We start from the raw sequence: 16,563 nt of genomic DNA, 5'->3' as shown, positions 1-16,563 counted from the left end.
TACATATGCACGAGATAGAAATTCTTACATATGTTTGATAGATACTACGAGCCCAAGATTCCTTGTATCCAAATAGATGTCCCGGATCAAAAGAAGCTGCACCCAAAATTCTACCACGACCAAGGTCAGGTATCATGTCATCAATATGAGGAAAGTGTAAACCTTTAACTTTTACTCTGCCTGTGCCCTTGCCTTGTGTCGGTTGTTGACTTGACCCAACTTGTTCCACTACTACTTGGCTTTGGGTTGCTAATTGACTTAGATCAATCTCATTATCTTCCTCCTCACTTTCCTCTTCATCTTGCTCATCTTGATCCTCTTCCTCCTCAACTGCTCCGGTAGGTTCACGGATTGCGAGCTTACTACGGTCACGGCCACTCTCCCAAACTTCACCTCTTGTAGATGCCCCCAAACGCTTGTTGTGACCTTGTTCTTTCCCTCTAGGAGGCAGAGATTGAGGAGTTCCAAGACCGTCCTTCCTTCTTTTCTTAATGCCATCATCTTTAGTTTTTCGTTTGTTAGCTTCCTTTGCTTTAACCCTATTTCAAAAGAAGCACGAAATAAATATAAGGCAACTAACTTTCATTTCTAATACACTACATTACGGCATAGAATCATCACTAACGGCATACAAAAACAAAGTTTCGACCATGCCGTGACCAAAACACGGCATAATAATTTCAAACCATCACATGACGGGACCTAATACCAGCATTGACAAATTATTGACGAGGATGCCGGTAATCTTTAGGAAGTTCCTGGATACCAAAACACCATTGCCGGCACATACGCAAAATTCAAACTCATGCCGTAACAGAATTCCGGTATGGAATCTAACCTAAAATGTATGCCGGTACCAGTAACAAAATCCTAGGGTTCTCTGTTTATTACAAGTTCAATACCGGCATGGTATTCAACCTAATTTTAACGCCGTAACAGGGTTCCGGAGTGGTCTTCATCCTAAATCGATTACCGAAACACAGTTCCGGTGTGGTCTTCATCCTAAATTGAATGCCCTTACGTTGTTCCGGTGTGGTATTCATACTAAATTGAATGCCGGAAGTACTGAAACTCAACTATTTCAGTTAGGGTTTCGCGATTTTGACCTAAACTCATAGCTACAAATCGATTGAAATATTAATTAAACGGTTTTAAAGGATTTACCTTCTCATAGAAGCCATATTTCTGAGTAGTTGATCGTCCGATAACTCTTGTTCTTCGTGTTCTTGCTCTTGAGCAATCAAAGCAATCCTCTTTTCTTGTTTTTGTTGACCAATCAATTTTGATTTCGACTGGGCATCTGATTTCTTTCGTGAAGGCATTCTTATGGATTCGGATAGGTTAATCGACGAAGAAATTTTTGAATTAACGATTGATCGTGGATAAAGAACGGATGAAGAAGATGAAGAAAAAAAATTTGGAACCCTAACCTAGAGTGTGTCAGAACTGAATGGGGGATAATTGATTTGACTTTTGATTTTTAGGTTTAAGTTTTTATTTTGTGGGGAGGGTATAATAGTCTTTTCATAATGTTTTTAATTAATCTAAGGGTGTTTTAGTATTTTTGTCCCAAAAAACACCCCTTAGCAGACACCTTTGGTTGGGGGAAGTAATTCATATCCCCCAATTAGTTTTCATATCCCCCAATTGCGTGTTCTTTTTTTTTTCCCTAGGGAAATGCAAATTTACTGAAACCTTTACTATGAACGATTTTTGGGGACCAGCCTTTTTTTAGGGACCATTGTTTTATTTTGGGTTAGACATTAGAAGTAAATCTAGGTCACCCCTTATCTAGAGATTTATATTAATACGTAAATTACCCTTTTGATTAATTTTGGGTAATGATTAGTTAGTGTTAATAGTAGTTAATGTAATGATTAGTGAAATAATTAAGTTAAAGATAATTAGTGAGATTAAATTAACAGATGGGTTTTTTTTAAAAGAGGTAGAACTATTTAGAGAGTAAAGATAGAGAAGATGAAGAAGAAATGATATGAGTTATTTCTTAGGTGGTGAACGTATTCTTCCACAAACTCAATCTCAAGATGAAAATGATGGATTTTACCAATCACAACCGGAGGAAGAGTATTTGGTACCGAGGTATGCTTCAAACTTAGATAATGTTGGTTGAATTGCTCCAAATTTTCAAAAAAATGTATATTTTTGAAGTAGATTTGGCCTTGTTCGGTTACCTTATTGAAGAACATGTAACCGAACACATCTGAATGTAGTTCGGTTACTTTTTCCAAACACGCAGGTTACCGAACTCGCTCGTTAATGGAGGTTTTTAGTCGTTCGGTTAACAGACATGTTACTAAACTTTGTTTATAGGATTTACAGAGTAATGCCCGCAATGTTACCGAACTTTAGGGTCTGGAAGTTCGGTTGGTTCAAAAACAATATCTAACCGAACTTCACGTGAAAGTAAGATTTTACCAAGTGTACATAGTTCGGTTGGTTCGCATACTTCATACCAACCATCTAACCGAACGATACGTAAAAAAAAACTTATACCAAGTGTAAGAAGTTCGGTTGGTTCGCAAACTTTTACCCAACAGCATATCTAACCGAACTCAATATCAGAGTGAAGTTCGGTTAGGAGAAAAAATTCTCAAATAAACCGAACTGATCAACATATGTGTTTGCATTGTAGAGTTCGGTTAAAAAAAATTTTTTGCGAACCAACCGAACTCAACATAGTGATTTTCAGAGAAGGGTTCGGTTAAAAAAAAATTGCGAACCAACCGAACTCGGAGTTCGGTTGCGAAAAAATTAATTCGTGATAACCGAAATGTTCTTCGTGTTCTTGGTTTCATAATGTTCGGTTAGCAAACTAGGTTTTTTTTTAAATAATTTCTAACCGAACATGCCACTGTAACTTCCATTTAAACCATATTTTAATGATTTCTGATCAATTTTCTCAATCAAAAACGAGTTAAACAAGGAACTTCAAGGAAAGAGAGAAGAAGAAGAGAAGATTTTTTGTTTTTAAAAAAAAAAAATTTGGTGTTTTTATTTTTGATTTTGATTAATGATTCACTTAGATTATATATATATGATTAGATTTATATAGTTATTAGGTTAGTTTTAATTTAAATTAGAGTAAAGGATAAATGTGTATTTTTCTATCTTTAGGACACCCCTTATAAATATAGAAAAGGTGACCTAATAAAACAATAGTCCACTCAAAAAAAGGCTGGTCAATGGTCCCAAAAAATGGTTCCTTACTATTGTCAAACAGTGGATTCTCATCTTGACTTCATACCTAGTGACTTCACCAATTTTGAAGCCCAAATCTTCATATTAGGAGGCACAAGTACTGGACCTTTTAGGATGTTTTCGTGTTGAATGTCTTTTTCTTAAAAAAAACATAAATAGAAACAAGTACTGATAAATAAAGATTAACCAAGGCATGGGATGGACTCTATCACCGATCAAAAATCTTTCTCGCTTCCAAACTTAATACTACTAAAAAATAACCATCATCAAACCCTGCCATCGACAAATTCGAGATGAGATCAACCAGTGAAAAAGAATATTTGTGTAAGAAACCCATTTTCTTCACATGCTTTAGTACCTTTTGGGGCGTTTTAGACATCTCTGTAGACGTTTTTTTGGGTAAAGGAAACGTTTGGAGTATCAAGATGATCCCATGAAATGCAATAAGCTGTGAGTATAATATACGGACATATGCAGGATAACAGACATATCTTGACACCCAAGAAATGTAGCGAGTCCGTAATTTATGTTTCCAAGGAAAACAGAGTTACACGCTTCCAAAACAGAGGTAAACCACGACAGTGAGGGGTGGAGTGGTGGACCAAACAGCAATCAATGGATCTTTGATTGGTCCACATATGCCTTTCCACCACTAGATTCAGCGTGGGTGGGATTTTTAAAACCCGAATGGGATTCCAAAACAGCAATCAATGGATTTTCCAGTCAATCAATTTTGATCCTCCTTTAACTTTCCTGGACCATTGACTTTTGTTTTAGGATACCACTCACGTTTTAAAGAACTCACCCCTACCAAATTCTGTGGCAGTGTGGTGGAAGGGGTCCACCCATAGCACAGCCGGTTAAACTACGGGCTAGACTAGAAAAGACGAGTCCTTTTCAATACTACTTAAATGGATAACTCCTTCAACTCCTACACCTTTCTCAGCCTTTTCAGAAATAGGCATAAACTTCTAGTAGTATTGGGTAAAAGGGTAGCTTATTACTTGGCTGACTAAACACTGCTTGAAATCTTACTGAAACAAAATTCAGAATAATCTTCAGGTTTATATCTGAACCAGTTACACATACCATGGTATAAATGACAAAAGGTAAAAATCGCAGTGCACTACAGAGCCTAGTTAGTAAGTTCGCGAATGATTCGCGAATCATTCACGAATTTTTCCGTATCACGAATTTTACCGTCTTATTCGCGTACGTTTGCAACTCCGAACCCAAGTCGCGTATTATGTGGCATTCCCGGATTATTCGCGAACCGTTCACGAATTTTACGTATCCCAAATGATACGTCCGCTTAATTCGCCATAAATACTTTAGCTTTTACTTTTCAAAGACTCCACTTTTTGGGCTTTACTGCCTCCCGAGCATACACGACCGAATATTAAACGTGTTGTAATTTTTATGAAACAAAAACGACTGAAGAGATTTGAAGGTGAGAGAGATCTCAAACTCACTAACCAAGCATCTAAACCACCATACGACGTCCTCTTGGATAACTAATGTTGTATATATTATTAATATCATCATATTAAGTTTATTTTTTTTTTAAATAACTCACACATATGCATAAAAATTGGTCTATGACCTTATAAATACAAATTATTTGCTATATAGATACCGAATTTTCAGAGCCGAACTCACATTTATAAATCGAATTATACACGTACGTATGCCGTTCCGAATTACTGACGAATCACGTCCCGTTGACCGAATTTTGGACCTAATCTGGATTTTACAAAACCGTATAATACTCGTACGTTTGCCGTTCCGTACATTTGCCGAATCACGAATTGCTAACTACGCTACAGAGTTGCATTATTGCCACTTACATTGGCAAAGGAACACTCTCATCCAAGCAAAGGAACAGTCATCCAAGCCAAGGAACAGTCTCATCCAAACAATATCAGTTCACACACAAACCATTAACTATGCAAGCATCATCAGCTCAAGTTTTTCTAATTTCCTTGAATAGAAACAAAGCTAGACTAAAACAAAACTGCACAAATATTCAGCATTAATGAACGAAATCATGACAAAAACTGTATTCCGTGTCTCCATATGATCTCCATATAATTGTTGTTCATTATCTGTCAGTAAGTATCCTTAATTGTGGGAATTTAGCACCAAGTAAGACTAGGTTGCATCCTAAACCTAAAATAAAGTAAACTGTACACATTCAGTGTTCAAGTAAATCAAAAGTGCAAAACTATGTTTAACAACAACCATTCTTTCCTGCCATCTAAGATAGGCTCTATGTCCAACAATTTTAAAAGAAATTGTCACTGTCCCAAGTACTAATATCCAGAGTTGTAAACAGACGTGGGCTAAAAGACTTCCCAGAAAAGCAATGATAATTAGCAGCAGACTGACCATCAAAGCATGCCAAATTCAAAAGTTCAATTCCAAATTCAAAGTTCTATTCCAAATTCAAAGTTCTATTCACGGCTTAAGCAAAGTGAAATCAAAATAACAAAGTATCCCAAAATTCTTAACCGCTAAAACAAGGTCTTGTGTTATATTATTATCTCTTAGCAAATAAGAGATTAACTATTTAAGCAGTATTGGTTAAAGAGGTAGCATATTACTAGCAGACCGAACACTACCAACAGATTATGTAGAACCCCTACACCACTAGACCCAATACTGCTACTGCCAAAATAGTTAACCCCAAAGAACTCATTCACAAATAATATTAGCCAATCTGTGACAGTTGTTTGGGCAACAAATACTGTTTTTCTATTTGTTTGGGTGATAGTTGTTTGTTCACAGAGTGATAGAATTGAACAAACAGTCATCCAGACAATTTGAATTACACATAATATTCAGGGTTGCATCCAAACCAGTAATAAACAACTGTCTACTCTCCAGTTATTCAGAGTTTGGATGCAGAGCTAGATTCACAAAATTTACACATTCAATATTTCAGCATGTAGAGTTGTAAATGGTAGAGTTATTAGTGGGAATTTACCACCAAGGAGGACTGGGCTGTGTCCCAAACCCCAAATTAGAAGATAAATACAGAAAAGCAAAACTATGTCTAGCAAGTATCAGCAGTAAGCTTTCACATCAGAGTTGTGAACTACACAGACAATGCTCTAGACAATGATAGTTACAAGCAAACTGAATATTAAACATGACTAGAGTGTAAATTACCCGATTTGTATAATTCTAATCACAGCTTTAGGTTCACTACATACCCACAAAATACCATCCCCAATGACAACATTCTCATCATACATTAGAGTTATTCCCAGTCATATTACTACTAGAAAAACGAACTTGAAACAAACATATGAACTGCATATTCTGATTAACACCATTATCCAACATACCCAATTTCATCAACAAGAAAAGGTATCATAATCCATGGTTCCATTTGCATTAAATCAATTAACACAAAAACCTGATGATTAATAAATCCCTAAAAGACCATTAAAAACATGACTGATATTATATTCCGCACAGAAACAAAATTGTACCCACTATCTGTCTTAAAGAACAAAAGGGAAAGTTTCAAAACCCTAAAAACAAAGATAACAGTAATAATAATAACCTGAGAAAAATTGAGAGATAAACCTAATCAATCAATCAATCAACATTCTGCATGATATCATCAGTGGTGAACTTAGTACCCTTATCCTTATCAGCAGCAGCTCTTCCCTTAGCTTTACGATCCAATAGCGATTTCCTATCCTTGTCAAGTCTGAGCTTAGTAATCACACACTTTGATGGATTAACACCAACATTGACAGTAGATCCATTAACTTTCTCTCTGGTAATCCTCTCAACATGAATAACCCACTTCTTACGGTAAACCTGAATAACCTTTCCTTCACGGCCTTTGAATGTTCCTCTAACAACTTGAACCTCATCGTCTTTACGAACAGGGACTGATCTGACGTTGTATTTGCTACGAAGCTCAGATGATAGCGGTGAAGACATCAGAACACGGCGAACACTTGATGGTGCAGTGAAATGAGCCTTACGGTTCTTCCTCCTTGAGGATGATACTCTTGGGTTGAACTTCATCTTCTCTGATGCTAGGGTTTTTCGGCTCCTTCTCTCGGCTTCTGTTTCTCTGCAAATGAATGAAGAAGGAGGCGAGTTTGGGGAAAGTGTTTGTATTTATATTTGTGATTTTTAGGGTTTTGGGGGAGTGGTTGATATTTCAGCACAATCAAATTGTCGGTTTTCTGAATCCGACGGGATTTTTAGAGTGGTTTATGTTTCAGCCCAAGGGAGCCCTTAAAAGGGTGCCGGTTGTATAAATCCGATGGGATGTTTTTCTATTGTTGCTGGGTATTGTAGTGGCTGAAATTTAGCTGGCTAGTAGTTCTACTGAGTTGCAAGAGGAGAAGGAGTCTCAGCCATTACAGAGATTCCTCGGACCTATGGCTATGGACGGCACAAAACTCAGAGATGCAGCATTGTTTGGGCTCGGAAGCTGTGGAATCAGATATAGGCTGTATGCCTATTTGGTATATTTTCATTTCAACACATATCATATAGGTCTGACTACTTATTAGATATAGAGAATCATCCGGGTCAAGATAAAATCCAGAGTTTGAAGTTTGAACTGTTAAAGAGTTCTTACATAGTCAAGTAGTAGTAAATTAAATTTGCAAAACTAACAAACTAGAGCCTGGTTGATAGATTCGGTGGCTTCAGATCGAAAAAAAAAAATTCTGACAAGAAAAGGGCAAATTAAATTAAAAACAATAGACGTCACCAAAAAATCTCGTCAGATAGGGCCTCATACCATGGCGGCACAGTGGGCAAGTAGCAATTTTGTTGAACCAAGGTACTAGACATCTTGAGTGAAAAGCATGTCCGCACATTATCTTGATAATATCACTGTGCTGTTGTAATATATTCAAACAAATCGAGCAGGTTTGTCCATGAAAATGAACAGAATCTTGCAATGTTAAACTCCCATGTGCAGGACTGAATAGAAAAGCTCTTTCCGGGAGACAGGTAGCCCCATAAGGGTTTTCTCTCCTTGGGATACAACTCCTACCACAAGATCTTAATGCATGCTCCCCTTCAAAATCGTTGTCTAGATCGACTACGCATACAGTAGTAATATGTGCAAGAATAATCACCACTTCTGGCTAAGTCTCATGAAGGTTTGCAGCAATCTTTCTGCAAAAGAGTGATACTCGGCGTTTAAAGAAATTCAGAAACCTGGCAGCAGTGTGCTTGTTTTTGCTGATGTACATAGATAAAAGAGACTTGGAATCGCAACAGTGGGAAAAGACATCCTCGGCAAGTAGATCATCGAAGTCGATCTGAAACAATCTCCATGATGATAAATATTTGCTGGGTGCTTGAGATGGAGATGAAACTTGAAGGTGGTTCAGAAGTAAACCACTCCTAGTTCGATAAACTCGCTTTTCTCTAACTTGAACCTCAATGAAAACTCGAGTTTCGGTAGAAGGATGTGCCCACCTTTTTCTCGATTTTTGCAGTGCAATTCGCATAGGAACAGGATTATCGATACAAGGATAGAGTCCCAGAATGGCATCTTAATCTGAAGTAAAACTCACCACCAGATTTCCTATAGAGCAAGATAAAACTAGGCAAAAAAATGAAAACAAGGCTGAAACGATCTATGGTGTTTGAAACTAGAAGAAGAAAGATTAGGCTAAAATTGTGAGTAAATAAAGCTAACAACTGTGAGTTTGAAACTAGTTACCACCGCAGATCCAATTGTAATGCAGATAAAAAGAATCAACCAACTTATATATATAGCTTAACATATGGATTAAATTAGAATTATTGCTCGAATAGGAAACCACTCTAGTTACGATTTCCTTCCAAAACTCTGGATTTCCTATGCGGACTCCAGAATTCTAATTAGTCAAGATAATGGAAACCAAAAGCTAAACTGATTAGTTTCTTCCTGATTCTATAACTAGCAGCGGCGCCTGAGCCTTCACAGTTCACACCCCGAGAATATAAATTAACAGATAAATTGTTATACTGAAAATTTTGAACTGGCAATTTTATTAACTGGTTGAATATTAATATTACAACGAGTATTTCATGTTTCAGGAGTCTCCGGTTCATTTTGAATTGAATTAACTTAAATCCAATCTTACAGAAGTCTAGTGTACAAAGATATAAAGAACTGAAACACATATGATACAATGCAAGGGGCTTTAGTTGTTCTATACAGATGCAGAAGAAACATTTTGATTTAAAAGTTCTGATTAGTCTTAGAAAAGAATAGATCAATAGGAATATGCTTGCCATCTTTTGCGGACATTTTACGCTTTTTGCTTTTGGTCTCTCCACTACTGCTTGGTTTCTGGTTAGACCTATAAAACAAATATGATGAATATGTCAAAAATGACTTCAGACGCTCACAAATGAATCAGATTAGTCACTTCAAGCATGCTTGGCAGCTGAGATTATAACTGTAAGGAGTATTAAAAGTTTCACAAAAACACTACCTAAATTCTCTAGTTCAATATCCAAGAGTTCAGTTAACTTATCTGCATATGCAAGTTAATGAGTCCAAAAAGAAAAATGAAGGAATTAAGGAACTACCTCTGCAAAACGGTTCTCGGGGTCTGATGGGACTCCTCTTTCTGAAGCATCTCCGCAAAATGGTAATCAGAATGCTCTTGCCTTTCCTCTACAAAACTTTGAGGCAATTCATACCCACACAAAGAACACTTATAATCATCAATCCAGTAAAACTGTTCTTCTTGAATGGACAACAATGCTGTAGGATTCTCCATGATATTTTCCTCTTTGTTCTCTCCATTTACATCCTGTACATCTCTCAACGCTTCCACACCACCATCTTCACGCAATTGTGTGATATCCACCTACACATGAACCAAAAGGGAAATCTATGAGAGTACATCTAACCGAAGGTGATAGCTACATATTCACTGGTTACCAAAACCTTGAAGTATCTTTACAGAAAAACCATAAGTTAGCCATCAATTTCATCAGTACATATTTGATAATTTTATACATGTGTGCACCTCGGATAGGCTATCATTTCTATAGGCTGGATAGGCGTCTTTGTCACTAGCAGCACCATCTTTTTGGTAATCGAGTTCAAGGTGATGTAGAGAATTAGTGTTCATTGAATTCTCTTCATACGTATAATCAGAACCAGAAATACTGATCTTCTCACCACCATCAATATGGTGATCAACATCTGCGTCAACCATTAGTTGGTTGCCACCCATGTCTGTTCTCACAGAACTGCTACTACTCATGGCTTTTGTAGAAGCATCTCCTACAATAACAAAATTCTTCAGTGTCTTCTGCAACGGATCAGCATTCCCAGCTTCACAATCACTGAAATGAGACATGCGTAGACCTGCCAAAACAAAGAAATAAAAATCTACTCAACAGTCTTCAGACAATGCTAAACACAATAACTAGAGTTATCATATGTCTCAAATAATAATATATCCTAAGTTTTGACCAACTGTAATCTGAAAAAGATATCATTCTATTGTTTTCCTGTAGATGCTAGTCCTTTCGTATATCTGCAAAGGTTTCTAAACAGGGTTTGCATTAAAGCCAGAAAGTGCATAAGACCATTCTCATTTGTAATGGACACGATCAATTTTGCATCAACTTCTTGACATAAAACTAATAAATCTCCGGACTCTCATTAAGGTGAGATGTAAGTAGAAAACGAAAACACGCAAAACCAGGAACTGCATATGACCACTAACAAGTAAGAAAACGTATCAAGAAAGTGGATGGTTTTTCGCTCGTGAAGAAACATCAGTCTGCTGGTACTTTATCGAAACATCACCCGGTAAAAAGCAGAAGTCCAAATACGTCCGCGCTCCTTACCCATCAGTCTCAGTGAAAGAGGAAGCTCGGCCTTAAGCAACTTCGAAGCATGATTTAATATATCTTCGCTGGAATAAATAAACTTTGGCAAAGTTACAGCTCTACTCCGAACCTGTGCACAATTTGTCAAACTTACATGAGGAAGATGAGAAAAGAAAGAGATGGATATTTTCAGAAGTTGTGAAAAACACAGACTTTATTTTCTTTATTTCAATGCAACGAATCAACATGTTACAGATTACAGTTCAGAACTAGAATAGAGGCGAGTTCTAGTTTTATAAAACTGGGAGATAATACAACAAATTTATTACTTTTATGCTCCTCAGGATTTTGATAACCGGTTATTACCTCAAAAGAAGCAGTTTTTAGTTTTAGCGTCAATGTGCGACCATAGAGACCTTCTTTTTGCATTTCAGTTGATAGAGTCTCTGATATATTTGCTGCAGCAACAAAGGAGGATTAATAAACCTTCATAATATGTTGATATGGATTTGGCAAAAATGATCTCGAGTATGCACTTGCATGCACAACATGTTTCTTTTGCAAAAAGAACTGCAAGGAGTTAAGTTAAGAGAGCAGATATTAGTAGGCTGAAACAACTTGCTTACCCAATTTTTCATAAAGCTTTGCCTCGTCGCCTGTGGCTGAAAATGTTCTCTCACTACTCATACTCTTTCGTAACCTACCTTCAGGAGCATCTGTTTTTCCTAATCCCATTGCAGCAGATAGGAAAGAATCTACAATGAAAATTACAGAATAACTCGTACACAGTTTGGCACCAGCACCACATATTGATCAGAATCACTGTAAGTCGGTTATATAGAAACTAGGAACATGAGAAGATCAGAGACATGCAATTCACTTCCTCACCATCACTTACATTTTCAGTTGCCACTAAACAAAAAGATAAGATAAGTCGGGCCATGAAAACTGAACATCATGAGACCTCATACAATGACAAAGATCCTATGTTCGGCTACCAAGGTCCACGGTTCATTTTAATTTCAATTTCTTCTTTCTAATCAAAAACCAAGATACACATGTACCCAGGAAAAAGAAAGAATCAGGAACTCTGAACCTAGTCAGCAACTTCGCACTACCATAGAACACATTATAAATCCCAATGAATAAAGATTCACTTTCAGCATTCCCTCAAGCATCAAATACTCGAGCAGTCCCCATTTTGCAGAGGATGAGATAGAAATAGTAGCATATAATCCAGAAACCAATCAAATGTTTCTAACATCCTTTAAGCGTGCGAAATGTCCATACATCAAAAATATAGAAGAAAAAGCATTGAGGAGGAAACAAACCTGATGACGAAGAAGAAAATAATGCATAGAGAAACGCCCTTTTTACCAACATCTCATCACAAGTTTTGATTCCCAGAACTTCTCTCAAGAGACTTTCTGTGACCTTACCAATGCCCCCAATCTGCATCCGGAGTAACAATCAAGAGTTTAAACTTGAACCATATAAGATGGGTTATTTGGTTGGTCATTGTACAAACCTTTCTATAGGTATTTGATTAATACAGATTTTAAACTTGAACCATATAAGATGGGTTATTTGGTTGGTCATTGTACAAAACTTTCTATAGGCATTTGATTAATACAGAACAAGGATACGCTAAATATTCAGGCATTACTAGACATTTTCAGATTTATTTGGATAAAAGTTACACACTTGTTATGTCGATTTGCATCAGTTCATTAAAGGGGTATATAAGAAAATACCTTACGAATAGGGAGTGATGATATAAATGTCCTGACAGCAGTTCGATCATTGGGCAAAACAAACTGCCCATTTGGTTTATTTATATCAGAGCAGACCTACAAACACAGATGGAAGTTAATTTCAAAGAAGAATTTGTTCTTCCCTATTCATGAAGTATGTATATTATTATATTACAGAAGGCAAACGAGTAATTAATCTTCCGATTCATAGTGTAGCTAAGGATAACCACAGAACCTTGGCAAGCAAGAGATTAGGTGCCACCCCAGCGCTACATGTAAGACCAGTTCCCTCATAGATATCTTTCCTGAGTTCGCCAGCAATCTTCACTAAGCCAAAACAACAATGGGAGGGAGTTAGAGAACCTGATTATCTGTTGTACAGCCTTCAATATGAGAAGAACAAGGCATTACTTAGGAAATAGCTAATTGATATGTGAGCGTACTTCTTCACTACTCGCGCTCCTTTCTTTGCAGATTTCAGTTATATCTAGGTACGCCTCATCCAAACTAGCTGCGATGAAATTGTGGTCGTATTTCTGAAAAACTAAGAAACCGAATCTCATATATCAAAATTACGAGAAAGATCTACAAAATGCATTCTACAAGTATCTTAGAAGTAAAGTATCTGACCTTTTCTGGTTAAATCACTATAATAGTTATATTTCGTGAAATCCACAGGAACAAACACCAACTCTGGGCATAATTTACGTGCAATAAAACCAGGCATTGCAGCACGAACTCCAAATTTACGTGCCTAAAGAACAGGAGTTGGTAAGACACAATTTCAGTAAACCCAAAGTCAACTCAACTTTATTGCTACCTAAAACATTAAAAAACAATTAAGAAAGTGCACTTGTTCAAGTTCACAAGTATTATCATACTCAAACTTACAATAGCAATTCACACCTCGTAATTAGCTGTGGAGATCATGGACATGCCACCAACAGCCATGGGTTTGCCTTTCAATGAAGGATCTGCTAATGTTTCAACAGCTGCATAAAAAGCATCCATATCAACATGCAACCAGGTCTTGGACAAGTCTCTTGCCGCTTCCAGCTCTACCATTCTCTTATCAGCAACCTGGAAATAAGAAAATGAGCAAACAAAAATAGCATCCATATTCAGTTGCTTTCCCACTCCAAAGTTCATACCAAGAGAAACAAACTAACTTCTTAATCAAACAAACAATAGATGTATATCAAGACATGAGCCTTCATGTGTTTGGGTGTTTGTCAGTATATATATACCAATACAATCAAAAAATGACTCAGGCGGTTACATAGACAAATTGACACATACCATCTGATAATGAGATATGTCCATCTCAGTGAGCTTTTCGCATTGAGCACGCATGTTCTCTATTTTTTGTTTTATATATGCATCCTTGCGTTCTTCGTTCTCAAAATATTTAGAGCCTTTACTCATTTCATAAACTATCTTTTGTACTTTCTCCTTGTCAACTCCATCCATTCCTAATACACCGAACTCAAAAGTCAACATTCTCTTTATCTCATATAATTGACCTTTCTGAAGGAAACCCTAACTCAATAAAACCTAAAATTTATACCATATTTCCCCAAATCAAGTGTTTGAATGAAATGAGTTCCATTTTACAAATGTTACCTAAAAGCATACGAAGTCAAACCAAATCATTGACTACTTTCAGTTTCAACCTCCAATAAACTGAACAAAACCCTAACCCAATGTAACCTAAAATTTTGAAATACATTTTGATAGAAACAAGTGATTCAATACACGATACTGCCAACCAAATCAGAAAATGAGTTTAATTCATACATATTATCTATATGTGATACAATTTTTTAGTATGAATCAGTAGATGACTATAATATGGGAAACTTAGTGATGAGGTTTGTATACCTGCTTTGGCATTTGTGTATACTGTATGGTAAGACTGCCATGGACGATCTGATTCGTCTATTTCCTTGCTCATGTCTAGCGTCAAGAGAAAAAAGAGGAAAATGGGGAAGATGAAAGGAAATGGACTAGAAGAGGCCCGAGACGAATGACTAAACTGCATATAAAGAAAAATTTTAAATTCCTGCCTTTTGGTGGAAACCTGTTTTGAAGGACACTCAAAAAAAAAAATTTGAGGCATACCTAATCGCGCCAAAATAGGGTCACTCGATAAAAAAACATCATCACCCCTTATCACCCCTTTTTATTAATGGCATAACTATCCTTTTATTTAATTAGAACTAATGATTATAAATTAGGTTTAATGATGTTTATTATCGGTATTAGTACATAAATCAAATATTTGTGAGAGAGTTGGGTTTTTCTAAGAGGAAGAAAAAGTGAAAAAACCTAGATTATTGAGCTTCAAAATGGGTGATTCAAATGACAAAGGAGAATCTTCATCTCGTCAAGAATACAAAGCACAGTTTGGTTAACTTAACCTATGTAAGTGGCGGTCCATATTTGTCCTCGGCGAAGATAAATGTAGGGATGTGCTTTCTCTTCATTTTATTTAATTTCTCATTCACTGCCTACAGAACGAAACGTCAAAATCAACAATTACTATGACCTTTCATTCATCTTTCTTCCAAACCCTAACATTGAGTTTACGAGTTTCAGAAGTTTGGGCAAGTTGTAAACAAAATTAAATATTGGAATTTGTAAGAATAACAATATTTCTCTCCATGTAATTAGGGATTTCGTGCTTCAAAAAAATAGGGCTTCTGTGACTGGATTTTATTTAGTTAATCCCAAGGTTGAATTATTGTGCTCCAAAGAAAGGTAAGAGACTTCTAGAGTCCTTCGTAAGTGAGTATTCAAAATATGTTGCTTTCCATATTTTTTGTGAACTGGATTTTGATTTTTCCAGTTGAAGATTTTCCTTTTTCTTTTTTTGGTTTGCTTAACAGGAATTGACAGAAAAATCGTTTCAGGTCCATGGTTCATTCCTTTGAGGATGTTTCGAAGCACACTAAAGACTGTTGGCTTATGAAGATGAAGGATCCAAATTGCAGAGTTAAAACTCAGAAATGAGATGTATTTCATTGTATTCTTTTTCATTGTATACTTTAATTTAAGGTTTTCATTTTCTCTAATTCATTTGGTTTTTCTCGGTTGGTGAATATTTCAGGTTTTAACTTTCTCCATAGATCAACGCCACCATCAGGTACAATTCAGAAGGTAATATAAGCTTATTAGAATGGTTTTTGTGATCTATCATAGTTTATGTAATAACCCAATTTTTTTCATTTGTCAATTTAGAGCTCTTATTTTCTCTAATTCATGTTGGTTTTTCCTTGTGGTGAATATTTTAGGTTACAATTTTCTCCAAAGATCTAATACAAGAACAAATTTGGACCAATGTAATCTTTTAGTTAGTCAGGTTTTTGTTATCTATCGCAGTTTAGTTAGTAACCGCATAGATGTATCCTCCCCATAGATAAATCGATGGTTTTGCTATTATCCTAATAAAATGCAATAAAAGCTAATATTTTTAAGGGGAAATTTTTCTGAATTCTGAAACGTTGCTCATCTCTCTCTACATTCTCCTTTGCCAGGGATTTTCTATCTGCCATATTTCCTCGACTTGGAGTGATTGTGCTTGAGAAAGAGTCATGGGAACAAGTGAAGAGATAAATGAGGTAACACGATGCGAGATGGGTGAATTATTCAACTTTAAGGAAGTTTATAAAGAGATAAAGGTAAACCGTAAGATTATTTTGATTGATTTAGAATTTGGATGTCTTTACTTTTGTTATGAATATGGGGAATGACCTTGGAT

General features: G+C 36.3%; 2 protein-coding genes across 3 annotated transcripts; both read right to left on the bottom strand.

Annotated features, from left to right (window-relative positions):
• Window positions 1-6,528: 6,528 nt before the first annotated feature.
• Window positions 6,529-7,343, bottom strand: LOC113287012 (60S ribosomal protein L26-1-like). Its single transcript, XM_026535670.1, has one exon. The coding sequence runs from the start codon at window positions 7,264-7,266 to the stop codon at window positions 6,826-6,828; it is 441 nt and encodes a 146-aa protein (XP_026391455.1). The 5' UTR covers window positions 7,267-7,343; the 3' UTR covers window positions 6,529-6,825.
• Window positions 7,344-9,239: 1,896 nt separating this feature from the next.
• Window positions 9,240-14,824, bottom strand: LOC113286997 (DNA polymerase kappa). 2 transcript variants are annotated; one of them, XM_026535657.1, is made up of 14 exons: window positions 14,685-14,824; window positions 14,103-14,275; window positions 13,710-13,883; window positions 13,434-13,557; window positions 13,247-13,347; window positions 13,039-13,125; window positions 12,804-12,899; window positions 12,381-12,501; window positions 11,676-11,804; window positions 11,416-11,507; window positions 11,068-11,179; window positions 10,236-10,579; window positions 9,790-10,073; window positions 9,240-9,557 (listed from the first exon to the last, which is right to left on the bottom strand). In XM_026535657.1, the coding sequence occupies exons 1-14, from the start codon at window positions 14,755-14,757 to the stop codon at window positions 9,437-9,439; spliced, it is 2,031 nt and encodes a 676-aa protein (XP_026391442.1). In that variant the 5' UTR covers window positions 14,758-14,824; the 3' UTR covers window positions 9,240-9,436. The 2 variants fall into 2 exon arrangements, with proteins under 2 accessions (XP_026391442.1, XP_026391449.1); XM_026535664.1 differs by lacking the exon at window positions 14,103-14,275 and having other exon boundaries at window positions 14,685-14,822.
• Window positions 14,825-16,563: the final 1,739 nt, after the last annotated feature.

This window comes from Papaver somniferum, chromosome 1, assembly GCF_003573695.1.
Source record: "Papaver somniferum cultivar HN1 chromosome 1, ASM357369v1, whole genome shotgun sequence".
NCBI lineage: Eukaryota > Viridiplantae > Streptophyta > Magnoliopsida > Ranunculales > Papaveraceae > Papaver > Papaver somniferum.
Note: the sequence above shows the minus strand (reverse complement) of the source record. Positions and strands in the feature narration are given on the sequence as shown.